The following is a 22,636-nucleotide window of genomic DNA, read 5'->3' on the forward strand; positions in this document are numbered from 1 at the left end:
TACAGCAGGCAGCAGAGCAGAGACTGTTTGTCCTCCAAATGCTTTAATTTTACACCAGTTCTTTACACCTGGTCTTAATTTTACATTTCACCACTGTGTTAAAGTCCCTTTCTTAATACATGTTCAGTTTAACACCAGTCCGTTCACACAAATGCACATTCTTGCATGATTCATCAGTGCTTGTTATTAAAATATGCCGTTTGTGGTCGGTAAGATAAAAAAAAAAAATGGTTTTGAAAGTTTATTATTTTCACCAAGGTAAACAGAAAAGCAGTGATATTATAAAAATGTATTACAATTTACAGTGGACTATAAGCTAACTGACTGCAGTTTCTCCTCTTAGTCTTTCATTCAATATATTTACAAAAATCTAACCATTAATTGAAGTGAATAAACACAAAATATAAATCTGGAATAAATTAAATAAATGTTTTTTTCCAAAATATGTGTGCCAAAATGATTGGTGTTCTAAATTCTAATGAGTAAAAATTTGTAACTAGTGTATTCTTATTCATATGGTATGTTTTTATGTTCACCTTGGTAATCAGGAACACTTAAGTGATAAGTCATGACTTCCTGTTTTACTGGGATCTAAATATGAAGTGACACATATGCCAAATTCCTATAGTCATCCATCTCTATGGGAACAATCTGAGAATACAGTAATGATTGTTGAGCAACAAGTCATGAAATGTCTATACAATAATGGTTTACTTGTTGAAATACTTATTTCCATGATCTGAACAATTATTAAGAAGTTTAAATAAACTAGAATTGGTAACAATCTATAAAAAGCATGTCTTAAACCAGACAGTAGTTTGCGCTGCTCTTGGTAGATTGTGTTGGTCATTATGGAAATGATCTGATGCGTCTGTTCTTTAATTTGCACGTCATCAGTAGATCACGCGCAGAACTTTCCACTTATCAGTGATTTTTTTGGAATTGCGTTCGCATGTTAATTTGCCGTTTAGTAAATCTGGCCCTCAGACGTCACACATGCAGCATATTTTTCATATTACATATATTTTGCATCACATAAAACACAGAAATATTGATGACTTTGGCTTTTTTATATAGTTATGGGGAGATATCCTGGGAGATACAACTCATAAAATTCAAAATATTAATAAAAAAATTCCTTTGAATGTTTGACTTAAGTCTAGATGATATAAAAAGTGATATGAAATGATTTTTTTGCTAATCGTTTTCCACTCTTGCCTTTTTAAGGGTTAATGAGTTCTTGCTGAATAAAATTATTAACTTCATTCAAAAAAACACAAAGAATCTTACTTATCCCAAACTATATTATATTATTTCTGTTTGTGTTGTTTTGTTTGTTTTTTGTATTGTTGTTTTTAATCCTTTGTCAAAATTTAATGACCTGTGAAAAATACTTTTTGGCTGACATCACTTTGACAAATACAGATATAGCCATTGTTTTAGGGTGTTGTATGTAATTCAGCATTACTAAATCTTGCCAGTAGTTAACAGTCTTTGTTGGTTAATGTAAGTTAGTCACAACCAAAATAGCAAATAGCTGTAGATTTACCATTGGGATATGCTGTGATTCTCTCCAGGGTAAACTTTACCTAATGTGAAATTCAGTTGAGTATTCAGTTGCATTCAGAACAGAACTGAGGATAATGCACCTTTATTCGAAGCTAAAAGCATTAAAATTAGCCAAAATATGTAATGAAAGATCACGAAAGGGGTGTGCAGAACTTTGAATTTGATAGGCATTTAAATTCAACAGAATTCTTTGGCGAGAGATTCCATGCAAACCTAATTGGCTGGTTTGAGTAAATATAATGCAGCACCTTACAAACCAAAACTCTCTCTCTTTCTCTCTCCCCCCCAGTGGTGATGATCCACTGGACACGTCAGATAAAAGCAGTGCTCAACGTCAGCGATCAATCCAAGAGCGACAAGGGAGACACCTCAGGCCCGCTGGAGGAGATCTCTTTCTGGAAGAGCCGCTGTGCTGATCTGGACAGCATTAGTAAGCAGCTGCGGAAACCTGGAGTCTGTCATATACAGGCCATTCTTCAGCTCTGCACATCAACCTACATCCCACCCTTCTGTGAACTAGCCAAGCAGATCCAGGTACAGCCCAGTACCTACTTGTGTGTATGTGTGTGTGTCCATGAGTGTGTGAAAAAGTGTGCAGGGCTACATGGCAGGAATTGAGCCGAGGGGTAATGGGCTGAACAAGAACATTCTCTGGCTGTTGATGATTTATATGCGCCTTCTGAGCGGCTTCTCCTCACCCCTCGGAAATGAGGCCGTCTCACATACACTCTTCGCTATTAAGAGTTGGCCCGGCTTCTCATTGCAGCGAGAGATGGAGCCTGTCTGTCAGCTCTACTTCAGCGCTTGGTGTCGCACCCTCATTGCCCTTTAACACTGATTTTAGATCAGTTTATGGTTGTTCTTATAATGACTCGGGATTGGGGTTTAGATAGAGGAAGCTGGTCCTGCATCAGTGTGGAGGACACGTGTCCCTTTTTCTGATTGTCATGCCTCCAGCTTCATTCTGTGCAAAACTGCAAGGCTGCAGCAACTGCCATCCTTCATTTTAAACAATCTCCAAAGCCTCCGAAAAAAATCAATGTGACCAGTGTGAAATAATTAAACATCAGCTCTATTTGACCTTCAGGGGCACCCATAGCTGCTTGTAATAGTGACGCTGTAGAGTCAGCTGTGTGCCTGATCACTGTCCCGTAACAGCCAATGTGTGTTGCCAATGGTGGCACTCACTTTACTTGAGTAAAACCCTTTAAGCTTATTCATATGTCGCTGAAGTTGACCTTAACTGTCCAAATTGACTTTAGGGGCCAGTTGCATAAACATAACTACTAAGTTAAGACTGTAGTTGTGTCCCAACTGACACACTATATACTTGTATATGTACTCAACCGTGTAGTGTAAGAACTTTATAAGGTTATTTTGTCATTCAACAACTCCCTCCCTATGAAGTGTCCAACATACGCTTCGTTTTATCGGTTAATTAAGTGCATCATATGGGTATTTAAAGTGCAATCTTTCTTTTTTGAATTTTCAGTGTGAACACACGCATTGTACTAGAATAGTGCATTAGTACTCGAATTGTGTCTTAAGAACTAGTTTAGGTAAAGTCCCGATTATCTTGATAGTTTCCTGTGGTGTGATGTGTTTTAAGAGTGATTGAATCTGCTCGGAAAAATGTCGGGGCCGCACCGATCTCAAATCATAAAATATCCAAAATGTTAAATATTTACGATCTGAAATCCTGTTGTGTAAGAGAAACCCCGAGAACATACGTGCACACACTCTGTAGAATGTCACGTGGAACAATACCAAATCAGAAAGTGAGCTGCCGGAAGACGAAAGCAAAACACAACTTCATCCAAACCTTTTTCTATAAAAAGCAGTCCAAATTATATTATCGCCATTTCTTCTTGCCAACCGTCCGCCATGATTGTTTACTCTAAAGTCACTTTTGACCGCAGGAGATTTCTTGAGATTTCCTGTGTTCACAGTCGGGACTCTGGTTGTTTGTGAATGGAATCTGTCAGTGTATGTTGTGCTGTTGTGGTCACATCGCGGGACTCCACACAGTATAGGAACAAAACAATATATGATTTTTAAAAAAAACACAAAACACAAAAAAAAATTGTGTTAGCCTGCCTTAAGCAGTTATTGCAACTGACCCAGATGAGTAAAATCGGTGCAATGTAAAAACTCAATTATTGATTTGGTTTAGGTGGTGTTAAGTGGTGTCTGTCTGTCTTTTGTCTATCTCTCTCACTCTATCGTCTGTCTGTCTGTCCTCTCTCCTTATCTAACATCTGTTTGTCAGTGTGTCTAATGTAGTTTTGTATTTTTACTTGTTGGGACCCCAGGAAGAGTAGCCTAGGTAGTGGCTAATGGGGATCCAAATAAACAAATCCATCCATCCATCCATCTCTGTCTGTCTATCTGTCTGCCGGTCTATCTGTCTGTTTGTTGAAGTAACAATGGTTTTTTGTTTTGTTCTCCAGGACAGCACTTTGCAGGCTCAGTCAAACGTCTCCTTCCTGTCCTTACTGAAAGAGCCTTGTGAGGAGCTTGCTCAGCTTAAACCTTGTGAGATTGTACCCAAACTCGCTCACATCCTCAACCTCATTCGTGTGATATGGGTCAACTCCAGCTACTACAACACCTGTGACAGGATCACAGCTCTATTATACAAGGTACATCATTTTAACAAGAACCTGATTCATTCAGGAACACTACTACTGTGTGTTTGCTCAGAGATACACCGTGCTCAATTCTGCCGTGGCTTCGTTTTGAATCATTTTCAAAGATGGAATTATTTTCAAAAACTTACGTTACACTGATATTATCTTCTTGTTTATTGAACTGTTGTTTAAAAGCTCACAATTGCTCATGTGATATTGCTAAAATATTCTATTGCATGGAATATGTTTCCTTTTATTTAGTGTGATAACATCATATGCACATTCTACAAATGCAAGTCGCCTGTGCGGAATGATTGAGTACAGCAATACATTATATCAGTGTTTCCCAATCCTGTTCCTGGAGGCACACCAACACTAACATATTTGAACTCTTCTTAATCAAACACACCTGATTTAACTCATCAGCTTGTTAGTAGAGACTCCAAGACAAGAAATATATGGGTCAGATAAGGAAGACATCCAAAATGTGCTCTGTTGATGTGCCTCCAGGAACAGGGTTGGGAAACACTGCATTATATGTTAGGTTATCTCTTTATAATATCACATGAGTGAATTGATTTTGCAATGCTTTGACAATCAATGAAGATTGATCCACTACACCTTTTTATTGTTATGCACAACCCTTTGTCTGGGAAATCAATCACTTCATGCATAATTTTGTATGAATCAGCTAATCTCTCATGCTCAGAGGTTTTCCCTCAATCCACTCACACAGACCTATACAGTCATATTAGTACCTGCTGTCTGGATCCCACACCCCCCTCCTCTGCTTCCTGCACATCAAAGTTCGGATTGCTTTGGGCTCCGCCACATAGATAAGCCATCAGCCGCAGTAGCGTAGCACATGTAACACGTGTTCTTCAGATCAGAGGAGCGGGGCCTTGCGTCTCTACGCCACCCGCTCGCATCGGTTCACTTGCTTTTCATTTCCATCCCGGGCTCCTCGAGAGCATCAGGGAAACCATTTAACCTTCTGTAATTACGCTCTGACCCTTCCTCTGCAGGAATCACATGGTACTACTGCCACTTTGTTTCTCTCTCTTTTTTTTTGTCTGTTTCATTTTTCTTTTTTTCTCTTTTTCATTCTTTTCTTTGAAAACACATCAAGGCAAATCGGACTGCTACAAAAACATTTGGTCTAATTGTTTCCTGAGGGGTGAGACCGTGCGCACATGCTGAAATGCCCACATTAAATCAGCAGTTGTTTTCCAAAGGGCCACTTTTATTCTCTGAGGTCATATTTGCACCTTTGACCTGCATATGTTTAATGAGTTCAAGTCTGGACAATCTTTTTTCCCCCTTTTGTTTCCCTTATGTTCAAACTTAAAGGGATAGTTCACCCAACAATGAAATTTCGTCTTACCCTGATTTACTATGGTAAGCCTATTATTAGTGTTTGTTTTAGACTTGTAGGGATGGTTTTCGCTGGAAATTGCGTACATGCGTCACTCGCCCATGCGTGTCTCGTCATATCCATAATGGTGTGGGAGTGGCAGAGGTTAGTTGTCACAATTAGCGAGAAAGGTTGACATGGAGCAGTTAAATCTCCAACCTCCAAGGAACCACCCAGTTAAAAAAAAAAGTAGAACAGAGGAGAGTCTGCTGGCAAAAAGAGACTGCGACAGAGCTTGTAATAAAACAAGAATCAACATTGGCTTTTCGGAGATGGAGAGAACTGAGGGATTTGAAATGTTGTAAAAGCAACGCAGAGATTATGGTGTTTCATTATGGTTGTTGTAGCGCTGTGCTGTTTTCGAACTGCAGCTTCTAGGTTTGGGCTCACTGTGTCAGTCTAAAGAAGACAGAAGTCATGCTTCAAACGGTGAACAAGTTAAACTCCAATCCACCGGTAATTACTGCAGGAGACAGTGCTGACGGCTGTTGACATATTCTGCTACCTCAGTAAAATTCTCGCAGCGGATATGACAGCGGACTCCGGCATCAGTGTGCGCATCGCGAAAGCTAGTTTTGCCTTCGGTCGACTGACCAAGAGAATATGGGATGAGCACGGCATTCGGCTGGACACTAAAGTGGCAGTATATAAGGCAGTCATCCTCACAGTGCTGTTGTATTGATCTGAGTTCTGGACCATTTATCGTCGGCAGATTACCAAACTTGATCAGTTCCATATGCACTGTCTCCATCGTATTTGCACATGTCAAATGGCAGGATAAAGCCCCAAATACTGAGGTACTTCAGACCTGTGGCATCACTGGTATTGAGGCCTTCCTGTTTCGCTGGTCTGGACATGTTGTACGCATGGCAGATTCACGTCAGGCATTTTATGGCCAGCTCCAGAGCGGCATGCACTCTTAAAAGACAGTGTGGTCCAGTATAGTTTTGGACTCCATTGGCTATCAGTGTATAGACAAAACAGTTAAATCTTCTAAGTTTCGCAGAAGAAAGTACAGTAAGTTGCAGATACAGGCGTGGAATGACCTTCCAGGTAGACGTATATACCGGTGACAGGTCGAGTTGCAGACATACATACAATATAACGGTGTCCTGCCACGGAAAATTTTACCCCAGCTCGGAAATCGTCAGCTGACGGTTATCTTCCACTGTACGAGTGAGCATCAGTAGCCATGAGTCGCTTTGCAGTGACGACAACTCCCCTCTTCGATTGGTTGGCTAAAGAAGGAGCTGTCAATCAAGAAGTAGTGGACCAATGGTGCCGCTTAAGCCTGCCCTAATTTACATGAAACACAAACTGCAACATTTGTAAAAGAAGAGCGACGAGAAAAACAGCACAAGCGTACAAAATAATAAAATATGAGCAGAAAATGTTAGAGAGCACAAAGTACAGAGTAATAAAACCAAGGAAAACAACTTTTAAGAACACATAAATGTAAGTTTAAGATTTGTGCAATATCATTTTTAATGTGTTTAAAGTTTTGATTTCATTCTTTTAATTTTTTTAAATGCGCTTTTAATTTTTTTGATTCAAGCTTATTATATATCCGTGACCACGTCGTTTGCTATTCTAATCATTTTTGCATAATTTCTTTTCAGTTTGCGCAATATATTTTTTACATGTGTGACCGCAATACTTTCGGTGGGAATTTAATCCCATAGCCTCCCTCTAAGCAAAAAGACAGAAATATCCAGAGCCTTTCTTTTAATCTGTCAGAAATGTACTTCAGTTCAGCCTCAACACTGTAATTTTTTATGCAGTCTTACCCAGGCCAAATGCCTGCGGTTCAGTCAAGTGGGCGCTCTGCACTTTGTTCTTACCTTGTCAAATACACAGAATATCTGATGTGAAAGTTCTATTGTGTTAGGTCAGTGCTTGTGCTATGAAAACGGCTTAGGTTATGCCATAATGATTTTTGAAGTGAAAGAAAGTTCTCTTCTCCCGCAATGAAAAAAAAAAAAAATCCTTCATCAGTTTACATGCATTTTTTTCTACTGGAAAATTGAATTTCTATTTGCCTGAGTGAAAGATTCCAGCGACTGATATAGACCCTCTCTGTGGAGATTTTTATGTTTTTATTGTTTTTCTATGAAATAATGTTGCCATTTTTCTCATGGCTGTTCCACCATGCCATGAATGTACTGTGAGTTTAAATCACTCGCTAAGCTCCATTAATACTCAGTGACTTGGATCTTGTACCTGGTTCACAGATTTGGCCCACGCTCCTATAGGACTGATGGGGGATCAACAACCCCTGACCATATTTCGATATGAAACATTTCAGAAGAAATTGAGGAAACTGTTCTAAAACCAGAGTGTAACGATGATTTCTATCAACGGCCATATACAAACACATCTAAATGGACTGTGAAGTCCACCCAGTGCTCTGTTGTCATTGGCTGCGTGCAATAGCGTGTTAGCTGTGCTGTGTTTAATGAAGGTGAAATGGGCCCTGGTATTTGCACTCTTTTTTAGACTTTAGAGGGTTTCTCCCCCTCCAAGATGTAAAATAACATGGGAAACCTGATTATTTCAGCAGGGAAACATTTTATTGTGCTTGCAGTGAGGAAGGAAAGAAAGAAGGCGGTAGAAAGAAAAGACGTGGAGCAGAACTTGCTTTCTTGATTCAGTTTCCAGTCAGAGGTTTCCAGCTAATAATTTCCAATCAGAGGGCATTTGAGTCACGATGTGTGTGTTTGTGCGTGTATTTGTATGTGTGCGTCACGACCGCCTTCCTTTGTCTCTCCCTCAGGGCTTCAGCATTTCTTTTATTTGTTTTTGGTTTGTTTTCCCCCCCGTCCTATTTCTCCGAGCTGGTAGAGCCTACATCGGATTTAATATCATTTTCCAATCAGCCAGTGCTAGGGGCCATGGACTTTGGACTCGCGTGTGCTGTTACGTTTAATACCAAGAGAAAAATACAGAGGTAAAGAAAGAGTTCAAATACGTAAGGCCTTCAAAAGAATAATTTGTAATAATTACGCTGGCAGTCTGAGACTGATGTGCTCATTGTTATTTGGTACATGAGACTCACAGCTCTATATGCCGTCTGCTTCCCACCGTCTATTTTCTGATATGAAACACCATCTGCCAGGGTTTCTGTAAGCTCAACGCTTGTCATCTATTCTTACCTCTTACGTCCACCTAACCCTACTTTCAGCTCCGTCTAGTTTTTTTTCTGCACCAGTTAAGATGCGGTTCTCTGCTGATTTTCAAGAGCCGCTGTGACAGAAATGGAAGAAACGTCTCTGATTGAACAAGGCCTTAGAAATCTCTTGAGACGCAGGCGTTGGGACATGTGTTGTCTTCATTTACAGAAGGTTCTTTTTTTTCTTTCAGTAAAGAGAGGAATGAAAAAATATATATATGAACTCATAAGCTGTTTAATTCTGTGGCTCTCTTAACCTTTTGCTTAAATGAGAATTTTGAGTCATTTACATATCAATTTAATTTCCTCTTGTTTTGTGCCTCCTTCATTAAAACAGGCATTTGCCTGGCACTGTAATCAGGGTGTAGTACACATTACTGCAGCTTGGTACACATTACTGCAACACACACACACACACACACACACACACACACACACACACACACACACACACACACACACACACACACACACACACACACACACACACACACTCACACACTTTATCTAACTCTTATTTTTTTCCACATACACATATATACACATTATTTTCCCTTTTTTCCAATGATGTACTGTACACATGTAGAGCTACTCTCTCTCTCTCTCTCTCTCTCTCTCTCTCTCTCTCTCTCTCTCTCTCTCTCACTCTCACACACATGTTCGTTTCAGTGCTCTATGGGGCTCCTCTGTCAAAAGAAACTAAAAATGAATGGGAATCTGTCGTTTCGCATCCTCCACTATATACATCATCAGCCATAATTACACTTTCTTCTCCTCTCTTCCTCTCTCTTCTTTGTTGCCTTCTCTTCATTCTTTTTTTTCTTTGCCCGCTTCTATACAACGATCTCTGTTTTTGTAAAGCGCATACGTCTGAGTGACACCAGGCACAAAAGCCAAGGTTTTGACCAGAGTAAATCCTGTCTGATTCGTATAAAAGTCTGTACTCAAGGTTAATCTACACCTGAATGCAGAGCACATTACGGGACACACACCTGTCTGTGCTTGCTTTGGTACAGTCAATGTGGTTCTCTCATCAAACATTCATGTGCAAATCCTCACTTATGAGGCATGCAGTAGATACAGACACAAAGACAGATTCATACTTGGATCACTGGGTGTTTAACTTAGATACAGTATCTATACTATATGTGTGTGTTTTTTTGTTGTTGCAGATGAGTAACGAGATCATCCGTCTGTGCTGCCAGCAGATCTCTCTGGACAGAATCTTTCAGGGTTACGTGATCTCCAGCAAGCAGATTCTGAATGACTGTATCCAGTGCTGCCTGGCATGGAAAGAGCTCTACTTGCACACCTCCCAGCTCCACCACAAGTACAGTAGCCCTAAATCATCTTTTCTGTCTCTCTCTCTCTCTCTCTCTCTGAGTTCTGCTCTGTTCTCTACAGCACAGGAACACGACACTTAGAACTGCACTGGGATTGCACTGTATTACAGCAGCACCCATTCACTTTACACGCCATAACTGAGATTTTCTACGGTCAGCAGTGTCATATTGAGGGCCATATCTTTTTGGCTGCATGCGTACTATCACAGGATATGTGTATAGTGTAGTACTGTGAGTGAGCGTGTGTAACCATGTGTAATATATTTGGTCATTTTGTTGCTCTATAACGCTACATTGTTATTTTGTTATGCTCATAAAGCTGCTTCGCCAATCGGCTCTTGCAGTGTTGCCATGTCAACTTATTATAGGCATCTTTGGGCTTGTTATTGTTTGACAATTGAAGTGACAACTTAGTTCAGCTGGAATATGTATGTGGCCTTTGTGCCAGTGACACAGTTCTTTATATTTAGAAAAGTCAGCTATGGCCACTATGTAGCTACAGTATGCCCCTGTATACACTGCCATTTGAAATTTACAGACACCAAGTTTTGTTTTATGTTGTTGAAAGAGTGCATTAATTTGACCAAAATGCAGTACAAATATTAGCTCAGAAGAAATCACTAAGAAAATGAGTAACAATGACAAGCACACTGTTGGGAATTAAGTTAACAAGTATAGAGAGTATATAAAGAGAGAGTGCTGAATAAAGCTAACATCATTGTGAATAATAAGAGTCATCCCTTATCTTATGCTTTTGAATGAATGCCATCTGGCCGACGGTACGGTGTTCCCTGATTCATAAAAAACAGGTCCAAGCTATCTTATATCCCCCAAGCAATTAGATTTTGAAATTCTTCTAGTGTTGATTGATGGTCAGCTGGTCTGGTTATCCTAAATTCGATGTATTTGCTTTAAATTATTTATAATATAGTTTGTATATGCCAACTATGATTTTTTAAATGTCTGTGTGAGCATGCTGCAAACTCCTTTCCCTCCGAGGATAAATAAACTTTCTACTACTATTTTTTTTTTTTGACAGCGTAAAAGTCAGTCACTTTTTGATCATTTTAACGCATCCTTGCAGAATACAAGTATTCATTTCTTTCTTTAAAAAAACAAACTTGTTGACCCCAAACTTTTGAACAGTAGTGTGAAATCTTTTTATTTGTGAATGTGAATTAGCGTATGCATTTGTAAATCACATTTTATAAAAATGTGACTGATAGGGATTAATGCCTTAGCACCTTTTCTAATTTAACAATTACAGTTACTGCTAATGCTGCTGCACTCATAATGTGGTTCTTTATATTAGGTTACTTATAACTAATAAGGCTAGCACTACCAATATGCTAATACTGCTGCCACTGTTTGCACTGCTACTGCTATTCTCCTGGATTACTAGTGCTTCTAATACAACAAATTCTTGAACTGCTAATGTGTTGCTACATTAGCACTGTTAATATACATTAGTTCTCTTCATTATTATCCCTGATAATACATTGCTGCCACGGTTTCTTCTGTTAAGCAAAAACACGGTTAAGCAATTACCACCAATATCATTGCTGTACTCATGCTACTATTGACATCTCAGCTCTCACCACAACCTTGGTTCTTACAGTGTTTTGGTTGGCCACTCTAAATTCTGTTTCATGTTCAGCTAAGTGTTCTTCTGTCTGAGTCAAATGTACACAGATAGTGTTCGGTTTTCATCCCCAGGTCTTCCTTTCTATACAGCAGCTAATATAGAGCAAACTCTCAGCCTATATTATTCACTGCACACCCTGCTCTCTCTTTCAGCTTTATAGCCCTTCCTCTCCCTGTCATTTCCTCCATCAATGACTCTACCTAACCCACCCAGACATCTCAGCTACTCCACACAGTACCTGCGCTCGTGCTCTCTCTCTCTCTCTCTCTCTCTCTCTCTCTCTCTCTCTCTCTCTCTCTCTCTCTCTCTCTCTCTCTCTCTCTCTCTCTCTCTCTCTCTCTCTCTCTCTCTCTCTCTCTCTCTCTCTCTCTCTCTCTCTCTCGTTTTCGCAGTGGAAATGATACTGCTGCTAAATGAGAGTGCCAAAGCCATGCAGTGATTGCAGCCCTCTTGCCAAAAAGAACAGCATTTTACGGTGCGATGACAGAGTTTCTTCTTCAAAGTGATGGCAACTTACCGCCAAATGATGGAGGCTGAACACGACAGCATCCATTTGAAAGGAGCTCTCTCAGAGTCATCTCCCGTAGTTTTTTTTATTATTATTGCACGTAGGTTTTGGCTGGCATTTCTACTTTAGGACTGGTGAAACTTTGCAATACCGTTTCATCATCTCGCGGCAGAATGCAGCGACTGCTTCGTAAACTATGGCACAACTCATAGCGCTGTGATTTTGAAAGATGTTAACAGTGGAGCAAATGCTGTATTGTTGAGGATGAATGTAGCAGATTCAGTGGGAGGGGTGCTCTGTTGAGAAGAAACATTTATTTCATAAGCAAGTCTTCTCTACAGGATACAGCCATTCAGTTGTGGCTTTTTAAAACAGCAAGGGGCTCTAGAGGTTTTTCACGGAAAGTAATGTGCGGTCAACCAAAGACAGCACAATGTTCTTAGTGGGTTACACCTTAAGGTCTCTCACTTTCACTCAAACCCTGCAGTTTTTTGGATTGTATCTGGTTTTTTGGTGTTGTGGGCCTGCTGGTTGTTTATGACTGTTGGCTTCATTTGTTGTGTTGGAAGAAAAGGGTTTGCTTTTTGCTCTGAATGCTCAAAATTACAGCACAATTGACACAGTTCCACCTCTTTTACCAACACCGTACAATGGACCTCATTCATGAAACACGAGCAGAACTAATTTTCGTTTGTAAAGCCGTTCTGATGTATATTTTCGGATTCATGAAAATGTTCATATTTTCAAAATGATAGTTGGCATGAAAGAAATTTACAACTGCTCCCCACCACGTGTAAATGGTGCAGAAAACTTTTGGACATTCTGTTTTCTTTCAGGTGAACTGATGAACATTTTAATGCACTATGTATCAATAGAATATGTCACGAGTTCGCCCTGTAGAGTAGGGGACAAATACTACTCCGACCAACCATCGTCCTTGTACAATGACTGTTAATATTGCTGGTTACTGCATTTTTATGTTCAGATATATTCTTCAAAATGAGATTCTAGTAACTAAAGCGTCTCAGCTGGTAAATTTTCAGCTGGTTAAATTTGCTTTGGTGAACACACGTTAGTTGAATATTTATTGTTAGGCATGTGGCCTTTTAGTCTTTTTTGCATTTATGCAATATACTGGAGCCAAACCTGAGAAGGGAGATTCCACAGCGTTCCTGGACACATAATTTGTGTAGTTGTAATTCATAGGCGGGGATTATGCTAATTGTGAACTATTTACGAATGATTGAATTCATTAACATACACATGTTTACCTATCAAAGCTGATGTTTACAAAGACTTTGTGAATCTTCAGTTTGTTTAAACTAAGTTTTATTAATGATGCACAATGATTCTTAACATCAGTAAATACTTTTAACAATCAACCTGATTTACTTTTTTTTTTTTTTTTTTTACTCATTTTTCAAGTTTGATCAACTTTAATGAAAACATACAGTATAATGCATCTCAGACAGTGCTTTTTTCTTTATTGGTAATTATGGTTTCTTTGTTTACATATTTTTTTGTGATGTCAAAGTATAATTTTTTTTCTGACCATGTGACAGGATAGCAAGCAACTCGCTTACCATGAGCTGCCATACTGAGCAATTTAAAACTATATTGAACAATTGTAAACCATGGAAATAAAAGGAACAAATTACACAGAACTTTAAAGTTGATACAAAGTTAAAGTTGAAATTTACTTTAAATCTAAATATCTATTCTAATAATATTAATAATAATATGGGAAATTAAGTCATGGCAACTTGATATTTCAATTTTAATGATACAATTGCTTTAAAAAGTTGAGTTAAAAAGCCATGCAAATTCGTGTCTTTGTGAAAATTAAGTCAATGAGACCCAAAACAACACTGGTCCCAATTGTCTTTCATTTTATAGACAAATGACAGAATTTTATTTTTGCATACAATTTTCCTTTAATGTTGTTGTTTTAATTACTTTATCATGCCTTTGACAATTGTTGATTTTTGACTGAAAACAAGATGTCATTGTCATGACAACATTGGCAAAATTTCAAGATGATCTGATGTCACATTTGACGGAGGCTATTTGTCAAAATAGGATACTCAGGTTTGTGCTTCTGTATAGAGTCAGTTATTTAGAATATTGATATTTGGAAGAAAGAAAAAGACCCACTTCAGAGATAACATCTGTAGTTTTTCTCCTGTAGAGGTACTATGTTTACTGATTTGACCAGAGCATCAGGAATCTTTTACATTCGAGAGCTTGCGAGTAGAATCGTCACAGAAGAGCATGCAAGCTTTGTTATTACGAGGTGTTTGTTGTTGCAGTACCATTAATGGCCTTCCAGCTGCAGCAATAATAGCCTCACTCCTGCGGCCTGGGCTGATGGCAGCACTTGAAGTGTATCGATTGCTGCACTAGTGAATTCAATACAGCGCTGCAACTAAAAACTTAAGGCACGGCAGGCCTCAGAGGTAGGATTTGATGGTCCCTGCTTTACGATGTATTGAGTGCGAGAGTGAATACCCTGTGTTAAAGCAGACAGCGTTATAAATGAGCAATGTTCGCAAAGCCCGATCCAGATGCTTGAGGTTTTGTGTTAAGCAAACCAAGACCTCTTTCTATTTTCAGTTTGAAGAGGGAGACCATTACGCACACACTCGCAAATGTCTTAGTCCTTCAGAGTTCATTTTCTAGGGTGACGTCTTCGAGATGGGTGCTTTTAGAAACCGTTTTATACTATTTGTAATAAACACATGTCAGCTTTTGAATACTCGTGTTGTTCTTTGCACGGACAGGAGGAGAAGAAAATCAGCAGGTGTCATTGGCACTTTTGCTGCTCACATCACGTCAGATACTTTCAGAGAAATGATTGATCAAAGCCAGCCGTCAGCTCTATCAGTCTGGACAGCCACGAGTCAAAGGTCACCTGTGTTTTTCTCCAGACCTATTTTACTTGCATCGTATGTATAAGTAGGGATCACTTAAGTTGTTTTGCTCAACCTCATGGTGTATATGTTTATACATGTGTGTGTTGTGACAGATGATTAATGTAGGGTTCGCTGTAGCATGCCCTTCGTCCTCTGTCCTCCTGGTGGACCCCTTTTTTTATTTTTCTCTTTTGCTTTTCACTCTCACTTTATCATTCAATCTTTTTTTTTCAATCTTTAATCTAATTTTTTTCTTCACCTCTTTTTTTCCTTTTCAACCTATTTGAAAGAAAAATCACAAATGAGATCTCTTTAATATATCTGCTGTTCTTGGACAGTAATGGGATTTAATGGAGTCTTTATTCAAGTAGGAATCTAACGTCTTTACAATTTTCAGATGAGATCTCAACAATATCACAAACTGTGCTCAGATTTTCCAAGATACTAAAATCTGCAATCTAAAGTGAAAGGCTATGTTTTTTTGACCTCATAATTTTTAATCAAAATGTCATAACTCATCTTTCCCCATGTTGTATGTCATTTTATCTGCTTAAAGGGTTAGTTCACCCAAAAATGAAAATAATGTCATTAATGACTCACCCTCATGTCGTTCTAAGCCCGTAAGACCTCCGTTCATCTTCAGAACACAGTTTAAGATATTTTAGATTTAGTCCGAGAGATTTCTGTCCCTCCATTGAAGCTGTATATACAGTATACTGTCCATGTCCATAAAGGTAATATAAACATCATCAAAGTAGTCCATGTGACATCAGTGGGTTAGTTAGAAGTTTTTGAAGCATCGAAAATACTTTTTGGTCCAAAAATAACACAAAATAAGACTTTATTCAGCATTGTATTCTCTCCCGGGTCTGTTGTCAATCTGCGTTCAGGACTCCGCAGTGACGCTGCTGACGTAAGACGCTGATGACGTGTTATCTGGTGCGCCCGAGCTTCGTTTACAGTCTGAGGAAGACGCACGCTATATTCAAGCTATTCTACATTGTTTGCGTGGATATCATTTTTTTAATGGTGCGTAAATGTGCATGTCGCGGATGAGACACTTTTACAGCGTACGTCTCCCTCAGTCTATAAATGAAGCTCGGGCGCACCAGATAACACGTCATCAGCGTCTTACGCCATCAGCGTAACTGTGAAGGATTGACAACAGACCCGGGAGAGAATACAATGCTGAATAAAGTCTTATTTTGTGTTATTTTTGGACCAAAAAGTATTTTCGATGCTTCAAAAACTTCTAACTAACCCACTGATGTCACATGGACTACTTTGATGATGTTTATATTACCTTTATGGACATGGACAGTATACTGTATATACAGCTTCAATGGAGGGACAGAAATCTCTCGGACTAAATCTAAAATATCTTAAACTGTGTTCCGAAGATGAACGGAGGTCTTACGGGCTTAGAACGACATGAGTCATTAATGACATTATTTTCATTTTTGGGTGAACTAACCCTTTAAGCCCGACTGCAAGCTTGCATTCAGATCTGCCTCGATCCAATCAAAAACTGATGGCCCTTCATTGTTCTTTCTTTTTACGATAATCCTTTTCACTCGGATGTACGTCACAATACGGCAGAAAATATCTGTCAGTACTTCCGTTTTATAGCCATTTTAACATTTGGCAGTTCAATTGACGGAAGTCAAGTGCATTGCATTGTAGGATGCAGTACTCTATATCTTTCTCTCTTATTATAGTGTTCATTTTTGGTAAATGTAGCAGGTCACTTTATTCTGTGAATAAAGAAAATAAAACATTGAGACAACCTGAGGCAACGTTGATACTGAAATGAAACAGAATTGAGAACTTCAGTTAAGTTTTGTCAAGTCAAGTCAAGTTTACAGTGATAATAGGAAATTATAGTATTATTCAGCATTATTATAATTTTTTTATCTCTGCACAAGCTTTAAAAATGCAAACCTGTGAAAACGCTGACTGCGTGCACATGCGTATTACGTGTTTAGTCTATAGGTATGAGCGTTTGAATATATACTGTATGTGCGCAGGTGTGTAGTCTTTCTTTACAAATTGACCTCAACAAATTACAAGTCTGGCCTTAAAAATGTATAATACAGAATTATTTATCGCTTTCCGCATAGCCATGTGAACCGGAACTATTTTGACAACGTTTTATCTGTACAGAGGTAAAGGGAGGGGAGGGAGGCCTTCACAGGGAAGAGGCTAGTTGACACTTCAGGACAGCGGTGTCGTCGTGTCCAGGTGCAGGTCCTTCATCAGATCTGGATAGACCTGGATCCGGCGGACTGCGGTAAACCTTCGGGATAAACAGAGAGACTAATATTAGCGTAGACGCCATTCTTCTTATGATGTAACGAGTACATCAGGATTTATGTGGAGTGTTCCCAGTTCCAGCTGACCTAATCTATGGAGCCTAACATTGAGTTATAGAAGTCTATAATGTGTTATGTGAATGCTAGGTCAAAAATATTTGTTTAGTCTAGATTTAAACTGACAGAGTGTGTCTGCTTCCCGAACAATGTTAGGAAAACTGTTCAAGAGTTTTGGTGCTAAATAGGAAAAGGATCTACCGCCAGCGGTCGATTTTGATATTCTAGGTATTATCAACTGGCTGGAATTTTGCGATCGCAATAGACATGAAGGACTATAACGTGTTAAGAGCTCACTAAAGTACTGCGGAGCTAAACCATTTAGTGCTTTGTAAGTAATTAGCAATATTTTAAAATGTATACTATGTTTAATAGGAAGCCAATGCAGTGTTGACAGAACCGGGCTAATATGGTCATACTTCCTGGTTTTAGTAAGAACTATAGCTGTGGTGTTTTGGACCAGCTGGAGTTTGTTTATTAAGCGTGCAGGGCAACCACCCAGTAGAGCATTACAATAATCTAGCCTTGATGTCATGAACGCATGAACTAATTGTTCCACATTTGTCATTGAGAGCATATGACGTAATTTAGATATATTTTTAAGATTGAAGAATGCGGTTTTACAGATACTAGAAACGTGACTTTCAAATTAAAGATTGGTATCAAAGAGCACACCCAGGTTCCTAATCGACGAAGAGTTGACAGAGCAGCCATCAAGTGTTAGACAGTATTCTAGGTTATTACGTGTGGAAGTTTTCTGTCCAATAATTAGAATCTCTGTTTTTTCAGAGTTAAGTAGGAAATTACTAGTCAGCTTACTAGTTTTGTGAGCTATGAAAGTATTCATATTTTCGTCTTGACTCTATCTTTCTCTATAAGTTTTCTTTTTCTCCACCACTTTTCCCTTCACTCCCATTCCCTATTTTCTCTTCTTTTCCCTTAGTTTTATTGAATTTTGAGTCAATCATGTCAGATTTTCCAGACAATGCCTTTAAAGGTTGCTCAGTAAGGAGCAGTGCACCCTGTCCCCATATGAATCGTAACCTTTGTGGTCAGCCTGGTTATTCTTCTGTATAATGACTGAGCTTGAATCCTTTCAGGCTTTCTGAAACACAGATAACCTCATAAAATATCTGTCATGGTTGGAATCATTGCCATGGTACCGCTAAATGAGTCGTGCTTTGAGCGAAGATTGTGTTTGTGTGTTAGTGTTTAAGTGCGCACACGTTTATGTGTGTGTTTGTGTGTGCGGGATCCTTGTATTCCCAATGTTATGGGGTTACCAGTAATCTTTGACCTTGTAGTGACATTTTTTTAAAACAAACAGCTCATAAATCATACGAAATGAAGATTTTCTGTTATGGGCAGGTTTATAGTTAGGGGATAGAATATATACGTAGTTTGTACAGAATAAAAAAATCCTTATGTCTATGGAAAGTGTGTGTGTGTGTGTGTGTGTGTGTGTGTGTGTCTGTCATGACTCTAACACCAAATGTTCATTACACATTTCATTTTAACGATTGAATTCTTAATTTCGTCATTAGTTTTGATACTTTAGTGTTTTATAGTGATACATTTGTGATACATGACAGGTATGATGAAATCATGTATGATAGCTACCAGTGAGTGTTTTTATCCATGTTCACTTAACAACCTAGAGATAACATACTGTAGATATTACTTTGAATTCATATTTGGCATAAAAAATTCAGACAGCAGTAGAAAAATATTGGACATGTAAAAATGATTTGATGTAACTCTAAAGTCAGTTTTTTGAAAATTCACAGTGAAACTGTCAAATTTTCCCCCTCAGCCTGAGAGGGAGCTTTACTAAGCATGGTCTGAATAACTGACATTTTATTGGTTATTTAAATTAAATTGCCCCCTCTTACGGTTGCCTCCGATCCCCTACTGTTTTGTCTTGTTAGGACCAATAATGGCGAACACTTTTATGAAACAGGTCTCATTTTAATTAATATTTAATTAATATTTTGTTTGCATTTCACTGATTTCATTCATTTATTTTTCCGTAAGCACTTCTTATCCTGATCCAGTCACTCACATTTTCTGTTTAAGTCAACATCTCTAACCTTGCTAGATGTTGTAATAACATTCTATCATGGTTCATGATATGCAGTTACTCGTTCAAAGGGATGTGACCCTGGAGCCAGAGAGCGTGTAAGAGAATAAACATAATGATATCTTATCGTCTATAATCTGTGTTACTGCCTATGTCTGACATTCACCTCTGTGTCCTCCTGTGTGTTTAGACAGTGCATTCATCACTATGGGCCCAATGACGACCTTCTCTGAGACCTATACCACTGGATCATGTCTATCTCATAATCACTCTGTCTCTCTCTCTCTCTCTCTCTCTCTCTCTCTCTCTCTCTCTCTCTCTCTCTCTCTCTCTCTCTCTCTCTCCCAGAACAACTGTGTTCATCGCTTTTTGTCTGTTATTCTTCCTCCCAATCCCTTTTAGTTGTACAAAAGTTGTCCTCCCTCACCCTTCTTCCTTTCTTTCTTTTGCATGACAGCCGTTTACTGGAGCATTATTACTCCCTGTATAAGCCCTTCTTTAATTAGACACCAATTTGAGCGGATTTACGCTTTTTCACATGCCAAAACATTCATATTGGCTGTTTATCCCTGTGGTTAAAGGGCATAGCTGTCAAACTGACCACAATTCATGGCGATATTAAGTGTTTTGCAGTGAACTGAGCAGCCCGGCGTAGCTCTGTTCCCTCCGAAATAGCATGGGCTAACTGGTGATTAAGGATTTAGAAGACGAAGTGGAGATGCCTGTGTCGGGTGGTCCTGTAAATGATTCAGGAGAACTGATTGCTGGTGTGCGGCTCACCGTCATTTCAATGTGTTTTTGAATCTCAGTCATTAAAGCTCGGCCCGCATTTCAATTTAAGCTCTCATCCTCCGCTCTGACGACTATGATCTCCGTGCAAGGCGAAAATCGTAATTTAGTCGTTGCGCCAGGCGGCAGTTATTTTTCTCTTTAATAATACACATTACTTTTTTCTGGGATTTCTTTGCATAAATCAGAGTAGTATGAAAGATGAAAAGGAAATTTGCGTTTCACGCGTGGAGACCTTCCTAGAACTTATGCGGTGGCTTGTTATTACCCCACTCATACTGTGATGGGGTCTGTAAATTAATGAAATCGCAAAACGCTGGCAAACGGATCGCTCCAAATGATCAACGTCCCAGTGTATCTTGACATCAGCTTTGAACTGAGGTAGAGTTGTAGTCAAGACCACCTAAGCCGAGACCAAGCCAAGACCAAGACCCGTTGTGTGTTGAGCCAAAACTTTTAAGGGTTTGAGACAAAGACAAGACCAAAGAAGGGCGAGACCGAGTCAAGACTAAGACCAGACCAGGATTCCTTAAATTCATCTAAAATATCCAAGTTTACGGATTGATCGTGCTCATACTTGTGAAAACGGCTCTCTAGCTCTTGTGATATTGTTTAATTATATCTTATGTAATATATTATAAAAATCAAGATCTCATACAAGTACTTATTTTGCAATCATATCATATATTGTAGCCATTTGTATTAATTTTGGTGACATTTTTGACACAACCCCTTGTTTATTACTGACCCAACACGACAGTAGCAAAAGAAATAGAATTAGAAATGAGTTATTGATTGCATTGAATCAGGAAGTTTTACATCCAGCCCCATTAATGATGTTAACAAATAAATCAGACAATGCACCAGCAATTTAGTGATATTGAAGAGGAAATGAAACGGATACGATTTCCATGTCAAAGAAGGCGGAGCCTCAGAGCCACACCTGTCCTATTACGTAATCGCCATGGACCAATGGTACTTGGTGTTGACCAGCCGGAGCAAACTTTTTGCTTTAGAACTCCAAACGAACTTTGTTTTGGCCTAAATTGTGTCACACCAGTTCGTTCTTTGATTTCGCTGGAAGTATATTGGGTGCTTCAGAACGAGGCCATGGTTCTGGTTTCTCCCTTTGACTAAATCTCTCACTTTACATGTACTATCACGCCTATCCGCTAACAGAGTCATCCTGCTGAAGTCTCACTCTCTTTTCCTGTATATCTCTCACACGCTCCCTCTCTTTTCCCCTCCTCGTGACCCTGGCTTCCTCTCTGCCCCGCTAAAGGTGTTTGTCTGTGAGCGGCAGTGAGGATTACCTTTCCATCAGTAGAAGAATGAGGTGTGAAAAGCAATCTGAGGAACGCCAGGCCGGCTGATATGGAACTATGGCGGATGCAATTATGCCTATGACAGATCATTTCTGACCTGATCCCTCGCTGCTCTGGATGGCAGCCAGCCACCGCCGTTGTTTTGTTTTGCTTGTGCGCCGTGTGAAATTTGAAAACCTTTAGCAAGGGAGTAGTGACATAGCAGCAGACTTCTCCATTTTTCTCTGCTCTCCCTTACAGTCCTGCTTTTGAGGAACAAAAATGATGGTGAAGATGATGTACTGTATAAACTTTTCCTAAAGACTCTCTCTTTTTCATTTCTCTTTTTAGATGCTCTTCCCAAGGGTGGTCGCTCGACCAGATTAGCATATTTGCTCAGGTGGATGCCTTTGTGCAAAGATGCAAAGGCCTAATAGAGGTGAGAATACACTAATGATGCAATCACACACACACACTCACAAACTACATTTTTTAAATGCATGCAGAATTTGTACATCCCTACTTTTTTCAAACACACATCCGAAGAATATGCTCTCAGACTTCCCAAGTTCCTCAGACTTTTTTTTTGCTTTCACTATTTTCCAGGGCTACTGTCCTTGCTGAGATCTGTATTTTAAATCACTTGTCATTTTTATATTTATTCATGCACTTTTTTTGCTGTGTGCTTCTATTAGTTCCACATACTATTGGCACTTTCCACAAATAGGGCAGAAAATATTGCATCCTTTTCTCTTTCAAAAAGTGATTAGTGAAAGTAGAAATTGTTGTCTATCAACCATTGGAGGTCAAACTGAATTTTGAGCTATTTTGCGTTTCATTCATTAATAAAACAAAAAAACATCAAAATTAAATATGGACTCATGAGAAAAAAAACTTTATTTTG

At 39.0% G+C, this 22,636-nt stretch overlaps 1 protein-coding gene across 1 annotated transcript in view; it reads left to right on the top strand.

The window, feature by feature from the left end:
• Positions 1–22,636, top strand: part of dnah2 (dynein, axonemal, heavy chain 2) — a 161,571-nt gene that overhangs the window by 10,911 nt on the left and 128,024 nt on the right. Inside the window, 4 exon segments of the mRNA XM_079584640.1 lie at positions 1,859–2,103; positions 4,020–4,211; positions 9,955–10,112; positions 22,084–22,171. Of these exon segments, the coding sequence (XP_079440766.1) occupies positions 1,859–2,103; positions 4,020–4,211; positions 9,955–10,112; positions 22,084–22,171 (683 nt within the window).

This window comes from Phoxinus phoxinus (genome assembly GCF_949152265.1).
Source record: "Phoxinus phoxinus genome assembly, chromosome: 2".
In the NCBI taxonomy this organism is placed as follows: domain Eukaryota; kingdom Metazoa; phylum Chordata; class Actinopteri; order Cypriniformes; family Leuciscidae; genus Phoxinus; species Phoxinus phoxinus.